The sequence below is a fragment of the Oncorhynchus keta genome, chromosome 9, assembly GCF_023373465.1.
Source record: "Oncorhynchus keta strain PuntledgeMale-10-30-2019 chromosome 9, Oket_V2, whole genome shotgun sequence".
NCBI classification, from domain to species: Eukaryota; Metazoa; Chordata; class Actinopteri; order Salmoniformes; family Salmonidae; genus Oncorhynchus; species Oncorhynchus keta.
In genome coordinates, this window is record NC_068429.1 from 18,310,189 (window position 1) to 18,331,963 (window position 21,775).

General features: G+C 44.8%; 1 protein-coding gene across 1 annotated transcript in view; it reads right to left on the reverse strand.

Moving 5' to 3' along the window:
- zmiz2 (zinc finger, MIZ-type containing 2) overlaps positions 1-17,703 on the reverse strand; it is a 47,607-nt gene extending 29,904 nt beyond the window's left edge. The window contains 5 exon segments of the mRNA XM_052525399.1: positions 2,086-2,276; positions 2,692-2,806; positions 8,053-8,141; positions 10,924-10,971; positions 17,123-17,703. Coding sequence (XP_052381359.1) covers positions 2,086-2,276; positions 2,692-2,806; positions 8,053-8,102 — 356 coding nt within the window. The 5' untranslated portion in view covers positions 8,103-8,141; positions 10,924-10,971; positions 17,123-17,703.
- Between the last annotated feature and the right edge of the window lie 4,072 nt (positions 17,704-21,775).

Consider the following 21,775-nt stretch of genomic DNA (forward strand, 5'->3'; position numbering starts at 1 on the left):
ACTATGATTGATAATGTCAAAAGCTGCACTGAAGTCTAACAAGACAGCCCCAACAATCATTTTATCATCAATTTCTCTCAGCCAATCAGTCATTTGTGTAAGTGCTGTGCTTGTTGAATGTCCTTCCCTATAAGCGTGCCGAAATTCTGCTGTCAGTTTGTTTACTGTAAAATAGCATTGTATCTGGTCAAACACAATTTTTCCCATAAGTTTACTAAGGGTTGGTAACAGGCTGATTGGTCGGCTATTTGAGACAGTAAAGGGGTTTTTACTTTTCTTGGGTAGCGGAATGACTTTTAGCGTCCCTCCAGGCCTGAGGGTACACCCTCTCTAGTAGGGTTAAATTAAAGATGTGGCAAATAGGAGTGGCAATATCGTCTGCTATTGTCCTCAGTAATTTTCCATCCAGATTGTCAGACCCTGGTGGCTTGTCTTCCATACGGAATTCAAAATTACAATTCTCGTCTTTCATAATTTGGTCTGATATACTTGGATGTATAGCGTCAGAGTTTGTTGCTGGCATGTCATCCCTAAGTTTGCTTCTCTTGCCAATGAAAAAGTAATTAAAGTAGTTTGCGATGTCAGTGGGCTTTGTGATGAATGAGCCATCTGATTCAATAAATGGAGCCAAGTTGGCTTTTTACTATCATTCTTTATATAATTTATCTTCGTTTCCTAGTCTAGTTTATTTTTATTTAGGTTAGTCACATGATTTCTTTATTTGCAGTATGTTTGCCAATCAGTTGGGCTGCCAGACTTAATTGCCATACCTTTTGCCTCATCCCTTTCAACCATACAATTCAATTCCTCATCAAGCCAAGGGGATTTAACAGTTTTTAACAGTCATTTTCTTAATGGGTGCTTATTATTATTTATTTTTTTACCCCCCTTTGCTCCCCAATTTCCTAGTATCCAATTGTTAGTAGTTACGGTCTTGTCTCATCGCTACAACTCCCGTACGGGCTCGGGAGAGACGAAGGTCAAGAGCCATGTGTCCTCCGAAACACAACCCAACCAAGCAGCACTGCTTCTTAACACAGCGCGCATCCAACCCGGAAGCCAGCCGCACCAATGTGTCGGAGGAAACACCGTGCACCTAGCGACCTGGTCAGCGTGCACTGCGCCTAGATATGGCTATTATATTGTGATCACTATATCCTATGTATTTGGATACTCCTTTAAAGCAAATATCTGCAGCGTCAGTAAAAATGTGATCAATACATGTTGATGATTTAATTCCTGTGCTGTTTGTAACTACCCTGGAAGGTTGACGGACAACCTGATTCAGGTTGCAGGCCAGTCAATATTTAAAAATCACCCAGAAAATATACCTCTCTGTTGATATCACATACATTATCAAGCATTTCACACATATTATCTAGATACTGACTGTTAACACTTGGTCATCTATAGCAGCTACCCACAATAATGGGCTTTAGATGAGGCAGATGAACCTGTAGACATATTACTTCAACAGTATTTAACATTAGATTGTCTCTAAGCGTTACAGGAATGTGGTTCTGAATATCGACAGCAACACCACCTCCGTTGGCATTTCTGTCTTTTCGGTAGATGTTAAAACCATGTATTGCTACCACTGTATCATCAAAGGTATTATCTAAGTGAGTTTCAGAGATTTCAGAGAATATGAATGTCATCTGTTACAAGCAAGTTATTGACTTCCTGGATCTTGTTTCTTAGACTACATATATTAAAATGGGCTATTTTTAAGCACCTTTCTGTGTTGATTGTTTTTAATTATTTACTGGGAAGCTTATCAGACGTACTCATGTTATTTACATTGGAGCTGATTATGCAACTCACCCTGCACTAAGTGGTCATCCTACTATTGCACACCACCACTCTGGTTTATAGACTCATGATTACTGCTTACAATAGCTATAGGTTAAACAGATGTATTTGGTGCAATGTTCCAGGTAGTCCTTCCCTATTTCAGTCAATTCTTTCCTTCCATTTCATGCCTAGTGAATACCCTAGGTAGTACTCCGTTTTCTTCCATTTGATGCCTAATGAACACGACCCCGGTGAACATATACCATAAAAACAGGTCAAAAAGGTGTTTACCTCTGTCCATATGGTGGTGCTTGGTTATAGGCGGTGTTGGGGCGTCCGTAGAGACCTGGTTGTCCGTAGCCCTTATCACCATAGCTCTGGTACTGGTGGTTCACACCAGGACTCATCCCCCCACCGCCACCGCTGCCCTGCATCATGTGACCTCCAGAGTTCCCGCCCGGACCCATGGGCGCGCCAAACACCTAGACGGGGTAACACAGGAAGTGGATAAGTAGTGGAAACAGGTAACCGGTAGAAGAAAAAAAGAAATTGACATTCCATACAGTCTGCAAGGCACATATACTATACAAATGAACAAATAATCAAAAGCTGTGTCATCTACATTGTAGCAGGATCGGAATATCACTGATGCGGTTACTAACATGTTAAAACACAATCCAGGCCTTGTCAGATTTGGTGAACAACTGCTATGTAGGCGGCCTGGAATGCTGCCAAAGATATTTGCTCTCCTTCAAACAAGGTTAAATACATGGACGTAGGAGTGGGGGATGGAAGAGGGTTGGCTGATGGATGGAAAAGATGATAATGATAGCAGGATGGATGAGAGAAGGGGGGTGGGGTGATGAGGAAGGAGACATAATTGGCCTGGTCCGTTACCTGGCTGTGCGAGGGATTGGTCACGCCCCAGACAGTGGTTACCACAGAGAGGGCGCCTGGCTGCTGATTGGTGCCTTGTTGCCAGGAGGCAGAGTCATACAGGAAGTTACCGTCACTAAGGGAGACAGGAAGCAGGGATATTATGGTATGGAGTCATGTACGGGCACGGCTTACAGACCTGGGTCTGTAAGATGAAGGAGAGGAAGCAGTTATTGTTAGTTTGTTGAAGAGAAAGACAAGTGGGTGTATTTGTAGGAGTTGAATGGCTTGTACCACATCACATCCTCAAGAGGCACTCAACAACGTTTCCATAACAACAACAAAGCAGTTACTTAGAAACCAGTATGAGCAGCCCTTCCGAGGGAGAGGAGGCTCCTGAGAGAGAGTGTGTGTGTGTGTGTGTGTGTGTCAGAGTTGGGCTTAATTCATAAATTTGGAATTGACTCCTATTCGACTCATGAATTGAAATTCAAAATTGGCCACACCAATGGCAGGAAGTGTAAGTGTAATTCCACTTAGTCAAAGCATAAGAGTTTCAGCCTCCCATGTGGCTTCCGGGTTAAGAGGGCGGATGTTAATTAAGGAGAGCGGTTTGACGGGTCATGTTTTGGAGGACGCATGGCTCAACCGTCGCCTCTCCCGAGCCCATTGGGAAGTTGCAGCGATGTGACAAGATCATAATTGAAATTGGGAGGAAAGAAAGGGGGTAAAATATATTTATAAATAAATAATAACACTAGTTTAATTGAATGTGACACGTAACACTTCCAGATACCAAAGAATATATATATATATCACTTTTCTCTGGAAACTGTGTTCATGTACTCTAACCTTGGTGTAACGTCGTTCTTAGTTTGTAGAAAGAGTCGGACCGAAATGCAGCGTGGTGGTTACTCATGACTTTAATGGAAAAAGTGACATGAAATAACTATACAAAATACAAAACAACAAACGGAACTTGCAGACTGACAGCTCTTTGCAGACTGACAGCTCTGGCTGCTTCATGCAGACTGACAGCTCTGGCTGCTTCATGCAGACTGACAGCTCTGACTGCTTCATGCAGACTGACAGCTCTGACTGCTTCGAACAGACTGACAGCTTTGACTGCTTCATACAGACTGACAGCTCTGGCTGCTTCATACAGACTGACAGCGCTGACTGCTTCATACAGACTGACAGCTCTGGCTGCTTCATGCAGACTGACAGCTCTGGCTGCTTCATACAGACTGACAGCTTTGACTGCTTCATACAGACTGACAGCTCTGGCTGCTTTATGCAGACTGACAGCTTTGACTGCTTCATACAGACTGACAGCTCTGGCTGCTTCATACAGACTGACAGCTCTGGCTGCTTCATACATACTGACAGCTCTGGCTGCTTCATACATACTGACATCTCTGGCTGCATCTGACAGCTGGCTGACAGCTCTGGCTGCTTCATGACAGCTTTGACTGCTTCATACAGACTGACAGCTCTGGCTGCTTTGACTCAGACTGACAGCTCTGGCTGCTTCATACAGACTGACAGCTCTGGCTGCTTCATACAGACTGACAGCTCTGGCTGCTTCATACATACTGACATCTCTGGCTGATTCAGACTACAGACTGGCAGCAACCTGCAGACTGGAAGCTCCTTGCAGACTTGCAGCTCCTTGCAGACTGACAGCTCTGGCTGCTTCATGCAGACTGACAGCTCTGACTGCTCCATGCAGGCTGACAGCACCCTGCAGACTGGCAGCTCCTTGTAGACTGACAGCTCCTTGCAGACTGGCAGCTCTTTGCAGACTGACAGCTCTGGCTGCTTCATACAGACTGACAGCTCTGACTGCTTCATACAGACTGACAGCTCTGGCTGCTTCATGCAGACTGACAGCTCTGGCTGCTTCATACAGACTGACAGCTTTGACTGCTTCATACAGACTGACAGCTCTGGCTGCTTTATGCAGACTGACAGCTTTGACTGCTTCATACAGACTGACAGCTCTGGCTGCTTCATACATACTGACAGCTCTGGCTGCTTCATACATACTGACAGCTCTGGCTGCTTCATACATACTGACATCTCTGGCTGATTCATACAGACTGGCAGCTCTGGCTGCTTTATGCAGACTGACAGCTCTGACTGCTCCATGCAGGCTGACAGCAACCTGCAGACTGGCAGCTCCTTGTAGACCGACAGCTCCTTGCAGACCGACAGCTCCTTGCAGACCGACAGCTCTGGCTGCTTCATGCAGACTGACAGCTCTGACTGCTCCATGCAGGCTGACAGCACCCTGCAGACTGGCAGCTCCTTGTAGACTGACAGCTCCTTGCAGACTGGCAGCTCTTTGCAGACTGACAGCTCTGGTTGCTTCATGCAGACTGACAGCACCTTGCAGACTGACAGCTCCCTGCAGACTGACAGCTCAGGCTGCTCCGAACAGGCAGGAGGCTCCGGCAGCGCTGTAGATGAGGAAGGCTCTGATAGCGCTGAACAGGCGGGAGACTCCGGTAGCGCAGGAGAGGAGAAAGGCTCCGACAGCGCTGGAGAGGCGGGGCGCACTGTAGGCCTGATGCGTGGTGCTGGCACTGGTGATACTGGAGCGAGGACACGCACAGGAAGCCTGGTGCGGGGAGCTGCTACCGGAGGACTGGTGTGTGGAGGTGGCTCTGGATAGACCGGACCGTGCAGGCGCACTGGAGCTCTTGAGCACCGAGCCTGCCCAAGCTTACCTGGCTCGATGCCCACTCTAGCCCGGCCAATACGAAGGGCTGGTATGAACCGCACCGGGCTATGCACCCGCACTGGAAACACCGTGCGCTCCATAGCATAACAGGGTGTCTGCCCGGTCTCTCTAGCCCACCGGTAAGCACAGGGAGTTTGCGCAGGTCTCCTACCTGGCATAGCCATACTCCCTTTAAGCCCCCCACAATATTTTTTTGCGGCTGCTTTTCGGGCTTCCATCCGCGTCGCCATGCTGCCTCCTCATACCAGCGCCTCTCCGCTTTAGCCGCCTCTAGTTCTTCCTTGGGACGGCGATATTCTCCAGGCTGAGCCCAGGGTCCTTTTCCGTCTAATATCTCCTCCCAAGTCCAGAAGTCCTTTGATCACTGCTCCTCACAATTAACAGGGAGAGTAGGCTCAGGTCTGACTCCTGACTCTGCTACTCTCTCCCTGAGCCCTCCCCCAATAAATATTTGGGGGTGACTTTCGGGTTTCGCTCTGCGCCGCCGTGTCTTTCTTTTCGACTCCATTCTCCTATAGCCCTCTTCGCACTGCTCCAGCGAATCCCAGGCGGGCTCCTGCTCTCTCTCTGGGTCGGCCGCCCACCTGTCTATTTCCTCCCACGTCGTACTCCAAGCCTCTGCGGTCCATAACGTCCTCCCTTCGCTGCTGCCTGTTAACACACTGCTCGGTCCGAGTGTGGTGGGTGATTCTGTAACGTCGTTCTTCGTTTGTAGAAAGAGAGTCGGACCGAAATGCAGCGTGGTGGTTACTCATGACTTTAATGGAAAAAGTGACATGAAATAACTATACAAAATACAAAACAACAAACGGAACGTGAAACCTAATTACAGCCTATCTGGTGAACTACACAGAGACAGGAACAATCACCCACGAAATACACAGTGAAACCCCGGCTACCTAAATACGGTTCACAATCAGAGACAACGAGAATCACCTGACTCTGATTGAGAACCGCCTCAGGCAGCCAAGCCTATACAACACCCCTACTCAGCCGCGATCCCAAAAACTACAAACCCCAATACGAAAATACAATAACCCCATGTCACACCTTGGCCTGAACAAATAATTAAAGAAAACACAAAATACTAAGACCAGGGCGTGACACTTGGTGCATAGAATAGCCAATAAAATTTCCACCAACTATTTCATTTGTTTGGCTTCTTCTTGAAGGCTTCGGATCAACTTTAAGGTTAGGCTAATGCACTCTGGGAAATGTATTTTCCCCATATTTAAATTATTAATGAAATAGAATAACTTAGAATATTTGCATACAGATATTGTTCATTTTAAGAGTTTGTTCTGCAAATCAATTGTTTCCCCCCAAAATGATATGTATATAACATGTTTGATGTTTTATGTACAGTACCAGTCAAAATGTTGGACACCTACTCATTAAAGGTTTTGTTCTTTCTTTATACATTGTAGAATAATAATAAGACATCAAAACACATAAGGAATCATGTAGTAACCAAAAAAAAGTGTTAAACAAATTAAAATATATTTATATTTCAGATTCTTCAAAGTAGCCACCCTTTGCCTTGACAGCTTTGAACACTTCTCTCAACCAGCTTCATGAGGTAGTCACCTGGAATGCATTCCAATTAACAGGAGTGCCTTGCTAAAAGTTCATTTGTGGAATTTCTTTCCTTCTTAATAATGTTTTTGAGACAATCAGTTCTACTGTGACAAGGTAGGGGTGGTATACAGAAGACAACCCTATATGGTAAAAGACCAAGTCCATATTATGGCAAGAACAGCTCAAATAAGCAAAGTGAAATGACAGTTAATCATTACTTTAAGACATGAAGGTCAATCAAACTATCAAGCACTATGATGAAACTGGCTCTCATGAAGACCACTACAGGAATGGAAGACCCAGAGTTATCTCTGCTGCAGAGGATAGGTTCATTAGTTACCAGCCTTAGAAATTGCAGCCCAAATAAAATGCTTAACAGAGTTCAATGAACAGATACCTCAACTGTTCATGTGAGACTGCGGGAATCAGGTTTCATGGCCAAATTGCTGCAAAGAAACCACAAAGAAAATACTTTTTTGGTTACCACATGATCCCATGTGTGTTATTTCATAGTTTTGATGTTTTCACTATTATTCTACAATGTAGGAAATAGTAAAAAATAAAGAAAAACCCTTGAATGAGTAGGTGTGTCCAATCTTTTGACTGGTACTGTATATTTGTAAAGACCACACTTAATATATAATAGAACAGGCATTTTAATGCCATTGAATTTCACTGAATTCAATTCTATTTCCTTTAATTCAAATTGCAATTACGTATCCTGTTTACTAATTAAAATGAAAGAATTTAATTGGAATTTATGAGACATTCAATTGAACTGAGCCCAACCCTTGTGTGTGTGTGTGCGGATAAGGTTACACTCTCAAAACCACTTCCCCCCTGAAACCACAGGAAGTGAACTCTTAAACAGGAAACTAGCACTCGGGCCAGCAGCAGCAAATCGGCAGTCAGATCCCAGAGATCAGCCAATAGCAGGATAGGTGAGAGGTCAAAGCCAACCAGAAGCCAACTGACAATCAGCTCAGCACTCCCTCTATGAGTCACTCTGTGTGTGTGTGTGTGTGTGTGTGTGTGTGTGTGTGTGTGTGTGTGTGTACCTGTGCGGAGTGGGAGGCAGACCGGGTTTCATGGAGTTGAGGGGGTTCATCGGAGGAACGGGGAGGTCAACAAGACCCTGACAGGCAGCCTGAGAGAGAGAGAGAGAGAGAGAGTATTGAAATGGTGTGTCATTTGTGTTTCATTCGTATTCTGAATAGGCCTAATTATTTTGTGATAATTTATTATTCTATGTATTATCGTTTCCTTGTCATCACCAATATCATGTCAATTGAATTTAATTGAAATGAATTGAGAGCGAAATTAGTCTCATAGCATTGAACTGAAGCAGTGATTTCACAATCATAGCCCACACAAGTTACCCTCCTCTCCCTTTTAGCCTAGGTCTCTACGTGTGCGTATCCGTGTGTTTGTGTGTGTGTGTGTGTGTGTCTCAGAGCAGTAGCCTATCACTGCCTGGCATAAAGCTTCTCATAGAAGGGAGGGGCAGCAGCAGGAATTGAAGAGAACAGCCATGAAGAGGCTGCCTACACACACACAGCTCGTTAAGGGCTGAGAGAGAGCGAGAGGGGGCTTCTCTTGCACTGCCATTTCTCAGTTTTAGGATCACACGCCTTCAATATAACTTTCCCTCCATCCCAGTCTCTCTTCTTCACCCTCCCTTTCTGCCTCTCTTTCTCTGTAAATTACTCTTCATTCCAGGGTAAGCTCCGCTAACTGACAGGCTAATTTGTTGCCAACATTAGAGCCATCTCTTTCTTCTTCGTCTCCTCTCCTCACAGAATTGGGTCAGACACCCTGCAGATTGAAGAGGGGTGTGTGTGGGGGGGGATATATAGAGTGACAGTTACCAGACAGAAACCTTCTCTATGGATATTAGTTCCCTTCAACCTTGTGTGCGCGCGAGTGTGGGTGTTCTCCTTCCCTCACTCTCTTCCCAATTCTCCCTCTCTTCCATTTCTCATTCCCTCACCCCATCCTCCTCCCATCTCTCTCAGACAAAAACACCATCCGACTGTACAGCCACCACCTCGTTTTGCCTCCTACATAGCCAACGTGTGTTGCGTCCCTGCTGTCTGAGGGGGTTTCATGGAGTCGAACAACAGTTAAGTGTGTTAGAGAGGGAGTCCCACCCACATCTCTGACTCACACGGTCTGACACACAGGTTTGCATATCTATCATATCCTGTCTGTCACCCACTGCGAGCCACTAGGAGCAGTCACACTGTCACTCGCCGGGAGTATTTAGATGAGGCATCTTATGTCATTAAACACTGAGACCTTCAGATACCGCTCACATAAAACTGAATCTAAATACACGACTTAGGATGGCTGTGTAAATGCAAGCTAAGAACCAAATTCAGATTATAATTTTTCTAACTGTCTACAATCAGTTTTATATATGTGGCCCATATCAGCTATTGCATTACTAAGATTTGTGCTTGACCTTTGAAATAGGTCACAGATGCAATTATAATTTCCTATCACTGTTCCTTTACATTTTGGGGTGGTTGTCATGCAACAACAGGTCATGTGCAAAAAAACACACAAAAAAAACTACAAAACACTTCAGAGCAACAAAAAAATGATCGTCACATATGAACCATCAGAATTGTATCAGGATTTAAATCAGAACTCAAATGATCCGTTTCCATGTGGTTTCTGCTGGTTAGACAATGGGGAAAAGATCAGATTGGTATCAGATATGCCAATACATTAGAATTGGGGTGACTGTGTAAACACAGGCTAGGAGTTTTTCCCACACATGGGCCGAAAAGCAATTTATACTACTGCGATTCATGGTTCTCCATGGAAAACGTACTGTGACAGCAGGTTGGGTGATGGAGGCATCTAATGAAAAGATAACTGACGTGCAGTCAGACTGCGCACCACTAATTGGTGTGAATCAGGCATTATCATAGGCTGAACTATGACCCCTGTCCCCTGCCTGACTTCAGATGAGATAGTCCCGTTTGGTTCAGTTGGTAGAGCATGGTGCTTGCAACTCCAGGGTTGCGGGTTCTATTCCCACAGGGGACCAGTAAGAAAAATTATGGAAATGTATGCAGTCATACTGTAAGTCGCTCTGGATAAGAGCGTCTGCTAAATGAATGTTTTTTTTGATATAATAGTGCTTTATAGCGGATCAACATAAAGACTTCAAACATCTGAAGTGAAGCTCCAGTTTGTTCTGCATAGCCCCTGTTTACACCTCTACTACAGTAAACCAATGTTCTCTCACTCTGCATCTCCACATCTATCTCCCTCTCCATTCCAAGGTCACCGTGTTTACTGCTTGTCACCAGCAGGGTTGTATTAATTAGGACACTGGCTTCTTATTGGACAAGTTCAGATAGTACTTCCCAGTACTTCCCAGTTTCCTTCCGTTTCGTACCTAATGAATAGGACCCAGGGCTGAGAAACACACTGATGGATTCCCCCACTGCTCTGCTGAATGTACATGGAAACTTGGCTCTGGCTCATGACTTGCTAATTGATGTTGTTGTGTAATAACAGTACAAACACACACTTACATACCACCCAAGAGATCAAACCACCCAGAGCAGTGGTCTGGGCCCACATTCACAGAGTAGAGTACTGATCTAGGATCCACCCATTCCCTCCTTATAATTATGATCTAAAAGGCAAAACTGATCCTAGATCAGCACTCTTACTCAGATGCTTTGTAAGAACAAGCCCTGGCTGGTCTTCAACCCTAGTCCTGGAGGGCTACAGAGTGTGCAGGCTATTGTTTCGGCCCAGCACTAACAAATGATTTAAATAATCAACTGATCATCAAGACCTTAATGGAAAAGTTGGCATTTTTTCAACCAAATCTTTTATGTAAATGGCATGTTAAGGAAGGATCTTGATACCTTTTTTGTAATTTCACTTGTTTTTGAGAAACTTACCCCAAACAGCAAATCACTTCCTCATCCTCATTGTTTAGTATGGGGGCCCTGAAAAAACATGAACAAAGGCTCCATTTCTCAGTATAGTGATGTCTCATTTAATTAGTTGAATCAGTTGTGTTTCCGTGGGGTTGGAACAAAAGACCTTGGAGAAGGTTGTGTGTCCTCAATCCCTGTGACTGTTTGTCTGTGTGCCAGCATGTAGAAGACTCACAGTCAGATGAATGGACTCCAATGACTCACCTACCAGACCAGCAGTCCAGGATTAGGTGGCTTTCACCCTTTCACTTTTAACCCTTATTTTACCAGGTAAGTTGATTGAGAACACATTCTCATTTACAGCAAGAACCTGGGGAATAGTTACAGGGGAGACAAATAAGCCAATTGGAAGCTGGGGATGATTAGGTGACCATGATGGTATGAGGGCCAGATAGGGAATTTAGCCAAGACAGCGGGGTTAACAACCCTACATTTTTGATAAGTGCCATAGGCTCTTTAGTGGCCACGGAGAGTCAGGTCACCCGTTTAACATCCCATCTGAAAGACGGCACCGTACACAGGGAAACGTTCCCTATTACTGCCCTGGGGCATTGGGATATTTTATTCTAGGCCAAATGAAAGAGTGCCTCCTATTGGCCCTCCAACACCACTTCTAGCAGCATCTTGTCTCCCATCTATGGACTGACCAGGACCTATCCTGCTTAGCTTCAGAGACAAGCCAGCAGTGGGATGCAGGGTGGTATGCTGCTGACCCACTCACTGAGAAGGATATCTGGAGGAGGGGTGTGGAAAAGGTGAAGAGAAACAAGTGAAGAGGGAAATGAGTCCAGTGCCATCGATCATACTGTCAATCACCAGAGGTACCATTGTAAACATTATCATCATTCTAGACACAGATACACACATTGTCATATGGACTTAACCCATAATTGTGTGTGGATTGACATTTAGGCCTGAAAGGCAATTGCCCATCCGGGTAGTCAGGATCATTTTTTCAGGTTGCCAGAAAATTATGGTCACTTGCCCGAAAATATGAAAATAGCCAAAGACACACAGAAATGCCATAACTTGTCAGTATTTCACTTAAACAATGGGGAGGAACCAAAAACATCAGTTTTAGTCTAGAATTATTTGCAGTTTGGTTGTTTCAAGACAAAATTGATTTGGGTTCAGGCAGGCCTTGATTACTTGAATCATAATTGCAATGAACTAGTTTGACGCTAGAATGTTGTCTGTGCACTAAAGTAACTACAGTCTATCAATTTTCAGTAGATTTTATGGGTTAGTCTGAGATGCAAGCAAATTCTTTCGATTTGATCTGATTGCAGGGACAATTCACAACGGTCAAGCATTGAATTTACAATTGTTCTAAAGACTGCCTTAGTTGACAGATTAAACAATATGTTCATAATATTGATCATATAGGATCCAAATCAAATGTTAAGTCAAATGTGCTACAAACTGACTTTTGAGAAGTACATGACTTATGATAAAGCTCTCAAAGGAACAAAGGCATGGTAAACAGGGAAAGGGAACAGGGATGCTACAGGTCGGTGACATGTGTGCACAGTGGTGTGTATTCATGGATGCCAAGGGAGGTCAGGCTTCCCCAAATATTTGACCAATAAATAAATTACAATTATAAAATATTTTCTCTATCATCACTGTTTCCCCACAAAAATGGGTAATTTGCAAGTAGCTGAATCTCACTGGCGAAATGATCAGAGCGAGGGAAACAGCACCCCTCTGTCTCAGTATGTGTGTATCTGCTGTCTGAACAGGGAAACAGCACCCTCTGTCCCCCTGTATCTGACGCTGTCTGAACAGGGAAACAGCACCCTCTGTCTCAGTATGTGTAGCCCCTGTATCTGACGCTGTCTGAACAGGGAAACAGCACCCTCTGTCTCAGTATGTGTAGCCCCTGTATCTGATGCTGTCTGAACAGGGAAGCAGCACCCCTCTGTCTCAGTATGTGTAGCCCCTGTATCTGACGCTGTCTGAACAGGGAAGCAGCACCCCTCTGTCTCAGTATGTGTAGCCCCTGTACCTGACGCTGTCTGAACAGGGAAACAGCACCCCTCTGTCTCAGTATGTGTAGCCCCTGTATCTGACGCTGTCTGAACAGGGAAACAGCACCCCTCTGTCTCAGTATGTGTAGCCCTGTATCTGACGCTGTCTGAACAGGGAAGCAGCACCCCTCTGTCTCAGAACAGGTCTGAACAGGGAAACAGCACCCTCTGTCTCAGTATGTGTAGCCCCTGTATCTGACGCTGTCTGAACAGGGAGTCTCAGGAAACAGCACCCCCTCTGTCTCAGTATGTGTAGCCCCTGTATCTGACGCTGTCTGAACAGGGAAACAGCACCCTCTGTCTCAGTATGTGTAGCCCCTGTATCTGACGCTGTCTGAACAGGGAAAGGGAAACAGCACAGCACCCTGTCTCTGTCTCAGTATGTGTAGCCCCTGTATCTGACGCTGTCTGAACAGGGAAACAGCACCCCTCTGTCTCAGTATGTGTAGCCCCTGCTGATCTGAACAGGGAAACAGCACCCTCTGTCTCAGTATGTGTAGCCCTGTATCTGACGCTGTCTGAACAGGGAAAGCACCCCTCTGTCTCAGTATGTGTAGCACCCTGTCTGAACAGGGAAACAGCACCCCTCTGTCTCAGTATGTGTAGCCCCTGTATCTGACGCTGTCTGGACCAAAAGAGTATAACATATATAATAATATAATAACAATATTATAACATGTGACCGCCACTGTATTTGATTGATTGATGACAGCAGGCATTTAGCCTCCCTAGATAAAATAAATAAATAGCCAAACGGCATTGAGCTGAGCTCAACTGTGGGTTGTCCTGGTGCAGCAAACCCCCCCCCAACATCGGTAAAAAAAGCTATTTTACAGCCTGCTTGGCATTCTGAGTGATTTTACCCACACACTGCTACTGTGTGCGGTGTGTCTCAAACAGCAGTGAGACAGGATTTCAGGTGACAGCAGCGTTCTGTTGAGAAGCAGCAGAACCCTCAGGTCATTCATGCTGTTTGTCTGCCTGCCCGTCTGTAAGTGAGAGCCAGACACATACAGTGGGTGCATTTCAGATACATAAATTCAGCTCCTGAGTGGCAAGGAGGTCTACGGCACTGGTTTGAGCCCAGGCTGGATCACAACCGGCCGTGATCGGTAGTCCCATATGGAGGCGCACAATTGGCCCAGCATCATCCGGGTTAGGAGAGGGTTTGGCCGGGGTAGGCCGTCATTGTAAATAAGAATTTGCATAGTTAAATAAAAAGGTTAAATATATTAACTACTTGTTATGACTACATGTTATGGGAGTGCAGCAAGGAGCCAAGGTAAGGTGCTAACTAGCATTAAACGTATCTTATAGAAAACAATCAATCTTAACATAATCACTAGTTATCTACACATGGTTGATGATATTACTAGTTTATCTAGCTTGTCCTGCGTTGCATATAATCGATGCTGTGCTTGTTAATTTATCATTGAATCATAGCCTACTTTGCCAAACGGTTATTTAACAAGCACATTCGCAAAAAAAGCACTTTCGTTGCACCAATGTGTACCTAACCATAAACATCAACGCCTTTCTTAAAATCAATACACAAGTATATATTTTAAAACCTGCATATTTCGTTAATATTGCCTGCTAACATGAATTTCTTTCAACGAAGGGAAATTGTGTCACTTCTCTTGCGTTCATTGCACACAGAGTCAGGGTATATGCAGCAGTTTTGGCTGCCTGGCTCATTGCGAACTAATTTGCCAGAATTTTACGTAATTATGACATAACATTGAAGGTTGTACAATGTAACAGGAATATTTAGACTTATGGATGCCACCCGTTAGATAAAATATGGAACAGTTCCGTATTTCACTGAAAGAATAAACGTTTTGTTTTCGAAATTATAGTTTCCGGATTTTACCATATTAATGACATACGGCTCTGATTTCTGTGTGTTATTGTGGTATAGTTAAATCTAGGAATTGATATTTGACAGAGCAGTCTGACTGAGCGGTGGTAGGCAGCAGCAGGCTCGTAAACATTCATTCAAACAGCACTTTCGTGCGTTTGCCAGCAGCTCTCCGTTGTGCTTCAAGCATTAAGCTGTTTATAACTTCAAGCCTATCAACTCCCGAGATTAGGCTGGTGTAACCGATGTAAAACGGCTAGCTAGTTAGCGGGGTGCACGCTAATAGCGTTTCAAACGTCACTCGCTCTGAGACTTGAAGTAGTTGTTCCCCTTGCTCTGCAACGGCTGCGGCTTTTGTGGAGCGATGGGTAACGATGCTTCGAGGATGGCTGTTGTCGATGTGTTCCTGGTTCGAGCCCAGATAGGGGCGAGAGGGACCGAAGCTATACTGTTACACTGGCAATACTAAAGTGCCTATAAGAACATCCAACAGTCAAATGTATATGAAATACAAATGGTATAGAGAGAAATAGTCCTATAATAACTACAACCTAAAACTTCTTACCTGGGAATATTGAAGAGTCAAGTTAAAATAAACCACCAGCTTTCATATGTTCTCATGTTCTGAGCAAGGAACTTAAACATTAGCTTTCTTACTTGGCACATATTGCACTTTTACTTCTCCAATACTTTGCTTTTGCATTATTTAAACCAAATTGAACATGTTTCATTATTTATTTGAGGCTAAATTGATTTTGATTTATTATATTAAGTTAAAATAAAAGTGTTCATTCAGTAGTATTGTTGTAATTGTCATTATTACATAGAAATAAATGTTAAAATCGTCCGATGAATCGGTTCCGGCCTTTTTTGGTCCTCCAATAATCAGTATCGATGTTGAAAAATCACTCTGTCGACCTCTATTCTCCAGGCATTGTAAAGATCTGATATTCCTCACAGGCCTGTGTAGAACGTGTGTCTGGATAAGAGCGTCTGCTAAATGACTTAAATGTAAATGTATGTGGAATAGGCCTACTCCCAATCTCACCCACCTCTGGGTTTGACTCCATCTAGCATACAGGGGACATCTGGCCAGCCGATAGACACCCATTGCCATGTATTGTCACCTAGCCTCACCTTTAACCTCTGACACCCAGCTGCCTCACCTGGCTACAGCTGGACCCCTAAATACCTGGAGCAGAGTCCCTCAACCCACGGTCTCTGGACCAGCACTGATCCTTGGGATGTTGCTGACCGGTCCTTCAGATGTGTTATTTGTGTATCGTTGTACATGTAGGTCTGGGTATAAGTGTGCGAACTAACAATGTGCATATAGAAAGTCCTCATGAATACACAGGTATGTGGTGGCTGAGGTGATACACAGGAGTGATCATATTATTTGACTGCCTTGAGGTTAAGTTTGTGTTTTAGCAATTCGCAACACAGCGTCTCGATGGAAACTCACACAAAGACTATGGTGTTTAAGGAGCTACATTGCCTACAAGGGATGTAGCTTTTTGGCGCTAATCTATTTAGCACCATCTCAGATCTCATCGTGAGGCGATCGACAGATCGCAAGATAATCTGTCAGTATACATTTGTTGTAGCCTAATAAAAAAAAAACACACATTCAACCAATTATCTCACACACACACAAAACATCAACCATACTGTTGTTGAAACGTTATGCTTTGCGCGGATACAATGTAAGCAATGCACGGACACGTTTCCACTGAAATCGTGCATCGCTTACAGATAGATGTCAGAGAATTCCAAGGCAGTCCGTGCTACATCGGAGCTACCATGCTACGCATGCTGCTCGCACTTGAAATAACAATGGGAGACATTTTGTTTCATCTAACCTTGTAATATCAGAAACTGCTCAGAGGTATTGCGACTTGGGACCCCGTTTGTTTACAACCAGACTATTTTACTGTCAGTTATGTCCACGTTTCCCCATTCGAGAAGGGGACTCAACCACGTAATTATGCTAGCTACTTTGTAGCTAAATTAGCTATTGCCCTGTAGGCTACATACAGAACCGTAGCCAACAAGGCATGACCAAACTATTGTTTGCAGCAATTAAACAACGTGTTCCGGAGCGCTTATCAGACAAACCGAGATGCAGACGCTGTCCAAACGTTATACAGCACAGGCTAGTGACTGCATATTTAGTCTGGGTAATATTTGCAAATAGCTTAACGTTAGTGGCTACAGTAGGCTATTCGACAACGCTAGCCTAGCCATCTGGTGTTCTGCTGGGGCTTACCTTTGACTCCAACTACCCGTGGTTGGAATTCTTTATTTGATTCTGTATTATTCAGCTGGTAGATAGTTCCAAGAAGTATTGGTCGGTGACAATAAAAGTAGGCTATGTTCGTTATTTTTCCTTATATCCGCAACAGTGTGTCTTGTCTGTCTTCAAGTTGTAACGTTCGCTCCCATGTCTGGATGTGGCGAATCGTTTCCCTTTTAAAACTGTAGCTGGCAGCCTCGTCGAATGTGCCTCAAAAGATCCGTATCACTGCTTGTCCGGCGTCGTCACTACTCGGAATGTAAGCATGCACAAAAGTGAGAAGAATCGCTGTGTAGTAGTTGGTCCTTGCTCCGAGTAGCCGTTTTTGCCTAAGAAACTGGATTGCATACCTCCCTGACTATTACACAATGGCCCGCCAGCTAGAATATATTCATGAGATCACGGGGCTGTTGTCTCCGACGGGAGAAAGGCATTTTTCATGTCCCTCACACACCCTACACAAGGCTAGCGACTGACTTTTCTCCTCGCCCCTAGACCAGAGTAGCTGATCATTACAGAAGGAGTCATCGAGAGAGATGTCACCCCTGCCTCCACCGTGACGTCGGTTCGGTAACGATCGTTAATCAGATTCCCATTGACGATTACATTTTGTATATTGTATATCAGGTCTGTTTCAGAATGGTAGCCTGTTTATTCAGAGGAAATGATTTAGAGTTGCAGAGTGACATCTATAGAATATAGGCCTACAAATATAGATTTCCACAGGGTAAGTGATGCATGTCTATTCTATGCATTACATTTTTATTGGAAGCAAATTAAACAATGGCCTTAATTTGTTGTCATCGTTAAAATCAGCAGTTCTCCTTGACACAAAGCATCAGTGGCAGGATAGTAATTTTCTGTTTGATACATTGGTGTGTCAATTAATTAGAGGAAGAGAGGGGTAATGGAAGGACAAAGTCACACACCTGTCCCTTTCTACAGCAGCAAGAGGGGGAGGGGTGAGCGAGATGGACCAGGTTTAGAGAGAGAGCACACGAATGTCTGTCACTTTTATCCCTCTCAGGTGTTCCCATGGCTCTGCCTGTTCTCAGGTATCTGGGAATGCCCCTTACATGCATTGTAGGGGTATAGGGGCTAAGGGAAGTATCTGAGGTGTCTAGCAACTAATACTCAACCTTAAAAACACTTAACCGGAGTTGTGTTTAGTATGTCACAAGCACAATGTCTTGAAACCGAAAACCAAAATATGTGCTGTTATTGAGCACATTCAGTTTTACTTTGTGTTTCAAAACATTTTGTACCTACTAAACGTGACCCAGGCTGAGGGTAACAGATCGTACCCCTGCAGACTGAGAAGGGGGAGATGGGTTGGGTTACACCAGTGTCTGTGTGTGATATAGCACTGGTAGGGGGTCTCTTGTGTAGATCAGTGCTTCTCAAACCTTTCCTCTGGGACCCCAAACCATAACTGTCGAATTCCATAACTAGCACACCTGATTCAATTTTATTATATATATTTTTATTTTATTTCACCTTTATTTAACCAGGTAAGCTAGTTGCTACTGCGACCTGGCCAAGATAAAGCAAAGCAGTGCAACACAAACAACAACACAGAGTTACACATGGAATAAACAAGCATACAGTCAATAACACAATAGAAAAAAATGAAGTATATATACAGTGTGTGCAGATGGCGTGAGGAGGTAAGGCAATAAATAAGCCATAGTAGCAAAGTAATTACAGTTTAGCAAATGAACACTGGAGTGATGGATGTGCAGATGATGATGTGCAAGTAGAAATACTGGTGTGCAAAAAAGTAAATACAAACAATATGGGGGTGAGGTAGGTAGATTGGATGGGATATTTACAGATTGGCTATGTACAGCTGCAGCGATCGGTTAGCTGCTCAGATAGCTGATGTTTAAAGTTAGTGAGTGAAATTTAAGTCTCCAGCTTCAGCGATTTTTGCAATTCGTTCCAGTCATTGGCAGCAGAGAACTGGAAGGAAAGGTGGCCAAAGTAGGTGTTGGCTTTGGGGACGACCAGTGAGATATACCTGCTGGAGCGCGTGCTATGGGTGGGTGTTGTTATCGTGACCAGTGAGCTGAGATAAGGCGGAGCTTTACCTAGCATAGACTTATAGATGACCTGGAGCCAGTGGGTCTGGCGACGAATATGTAGCGAGGGCCAGCTGACTAGGCATACAGGTCACAGTGGTAGGTGGTATAAGGGGCTTTGGTGACAAAACGGATGGCACTGTGATAGACTGCATCCAGTTTGCTGAGTAGAGTATTGGAAGCTATTTTGTAAATGACATCGCCGAAGTTGAGGATCAGTAGGATAGTCAGTTTTACGAGGGTATGTTTGGTGGCGCAAGTGAAGGAGGCTTTGTTGCGAAATAGGAAGCCAATTCTAGATTTAATTTTGGATTGGAGATGTTTAATGTGAGTCTGGAAGGAGAGTTTACAGTCTAGCCAGACACCTAGGTATGTGTAGTTGTCCACATATTCTAAGTCAGAACCGTCCAGAGTAGTGATGCTAGTCGGGCAGGCGGGTGCGGGCAGTGAACGGTTGAAAAGCATGCATTTGGTTTTACTAGTGTAAATGAGCTAATCAGCAAGCCCTTAATTAGCTGAATCAGTCGTGCTAGTGGTGAAATGTAACAGGTATGTGAAACAACTGGGAGTTCCTGAGGATTGGTTTAAGGAACACTGCTGTAGTAGAGAAGACAGGTTCTAAAGTGTGTGTCAAGATGGAAACTAAAAAGCTTTCCTTCCTTTCTGTGCCTTCCCTTGATCTAGTGCGGTTGGTATGTTCCACCCTAGGGCAATCACATACTGTATCATGTGAATTAGCCAGATGGGAGAGGGGGAAGAGAGGGGTGCAGTGGGAGAGAGGTTGTAGGGTGGAAGATAGGGGATGTAGAGGGAAAGAGGGGGTACAGAGGGAGAAAGGAGGTTGACAGGGAAAGAGGGGAGTGAAGAGGGGATGGGAGGGAGAAATCAAAGGACAGAGGGGGTGGAGAGGGAAGGAGGTGGGATGAAAAGAGGGGGTAGGAGGTGTAAATCGAGGGGGAGAGAGGGGGCTGCAGCGGGGAACGACAGAGAGGAGGGTGGAGAGGCAGAGCTGGAGGGAGAGGGTGGTGAGGAGAACAATAGATGAAGAGTGTTGTTGACTACGGCTGAACAGAGCTGCCCTCTCCTGATGTCAGGTCAGAGCAATATACAAGGGAACGTGTGTGTGTGTGTGTGTGTGTGTGTGTGTTTGTGTGGGACGACAAAGCCAGTGTTGGCAGACCATAGTGTCTGATCAGACAGTCACACAAGACTGATTACACAGTTACTACTCTGTTTATAGACACCTTATAGATGATGAATATACATGAAGTGGTCATAAAACTACAGCTGGTTTAGGTGTGCGTGAGTGTGAGGGGGCAGACACAAATACACACACACACACACACACACACACACACACACACACACACACACACACACACACACTGACCTTGTACATTAAGTCCTGAACTGTAAAACACAGTTATTCAGTGTTAGGTACAGAGCTGTTCATAGCCCATCACTAGCAGAGATTCAGAAGCAAGGACACATTGCTCAGTATGCACTGAGGTAAGTCTGAGTTGTGTGTGTGTGTGTGTGTGTTTATAGGTGTCTGCAGTGTGTGTGCAGAGGTGTCTGCAGTATTCTGCTAGAGGGCAGCGTAGCGTGGAGAAAACACTCCGACCTGCAGTTTTCCGTTGCCCTGGAAACAGGTAGAGATCCTCTCCTGTTCTTCATCTTTCTCTCCTCTACCCAGTGTCCCCTCCTCCTCTCCCTCCTACTCCTCCTCTTCCCTCTTCCCCCCACCGCCTCCTCTTCACCCTCCTCCTCCTCCCTTAATTCCTTCCTCTCCACCCCCGTCCTATGCCCCCTCCCCCCACGACCTGCCGCAGCGCGAACACACACACTCACCAACTCCCCACCATTCCAATTCACTGCAGTCATTTAACAACCGACTCTTCCTGACTCCCATTCCACATACTAGCACACAGAGTGAACGCACACACACTCAAGCACGTACACACACACACACGCTTACAGGGCACAGGGTCAAATGGTGCTTCAGTATTGATCTGATATTTGTGTGTGTGTGTGTGTGTGGTTGAGACAGGAGGATCACTATTGCAGCAATATGACCTCCAGCTAATCTCTCAGAAGAGAGGGAGGGAGAGAAATAAGAGAGGGAGGAGAGAGAAGAGAAAGAGAGAGACACGAAGGAGAGAAAGAGAGTAAAAGAAAGAGGGAGGGGGAGAGAGAATGTGTGAAGTGTCTGCATGTGATTATGCCTGTTTCTGCACTGCTATTGCTGCAGCTGATGATGGAGACAAAGGGAATGGAAGCTTTTTCCTTTCTTTCTCTCTCTCTCTCTTTCTATTTCTCCCTCTCCTGTGCTGACCTTCTGTCTCTTACACTATTTTACATTATTTTAGAGACGCTAGACACACACACAGACACAGGTGTGTGTGCTTACCCACACATGCAAGGTAGCCTTTCTTCATTTTCTGGCCTTTCTTGGTCAGTGTTTTGTTTTTCTGTTTTCTCAGTGCATTCCATTGTGGTGACTTCTCTCTGGCCAGGGGCGGAACATTCCACAGAAATGGCTGAC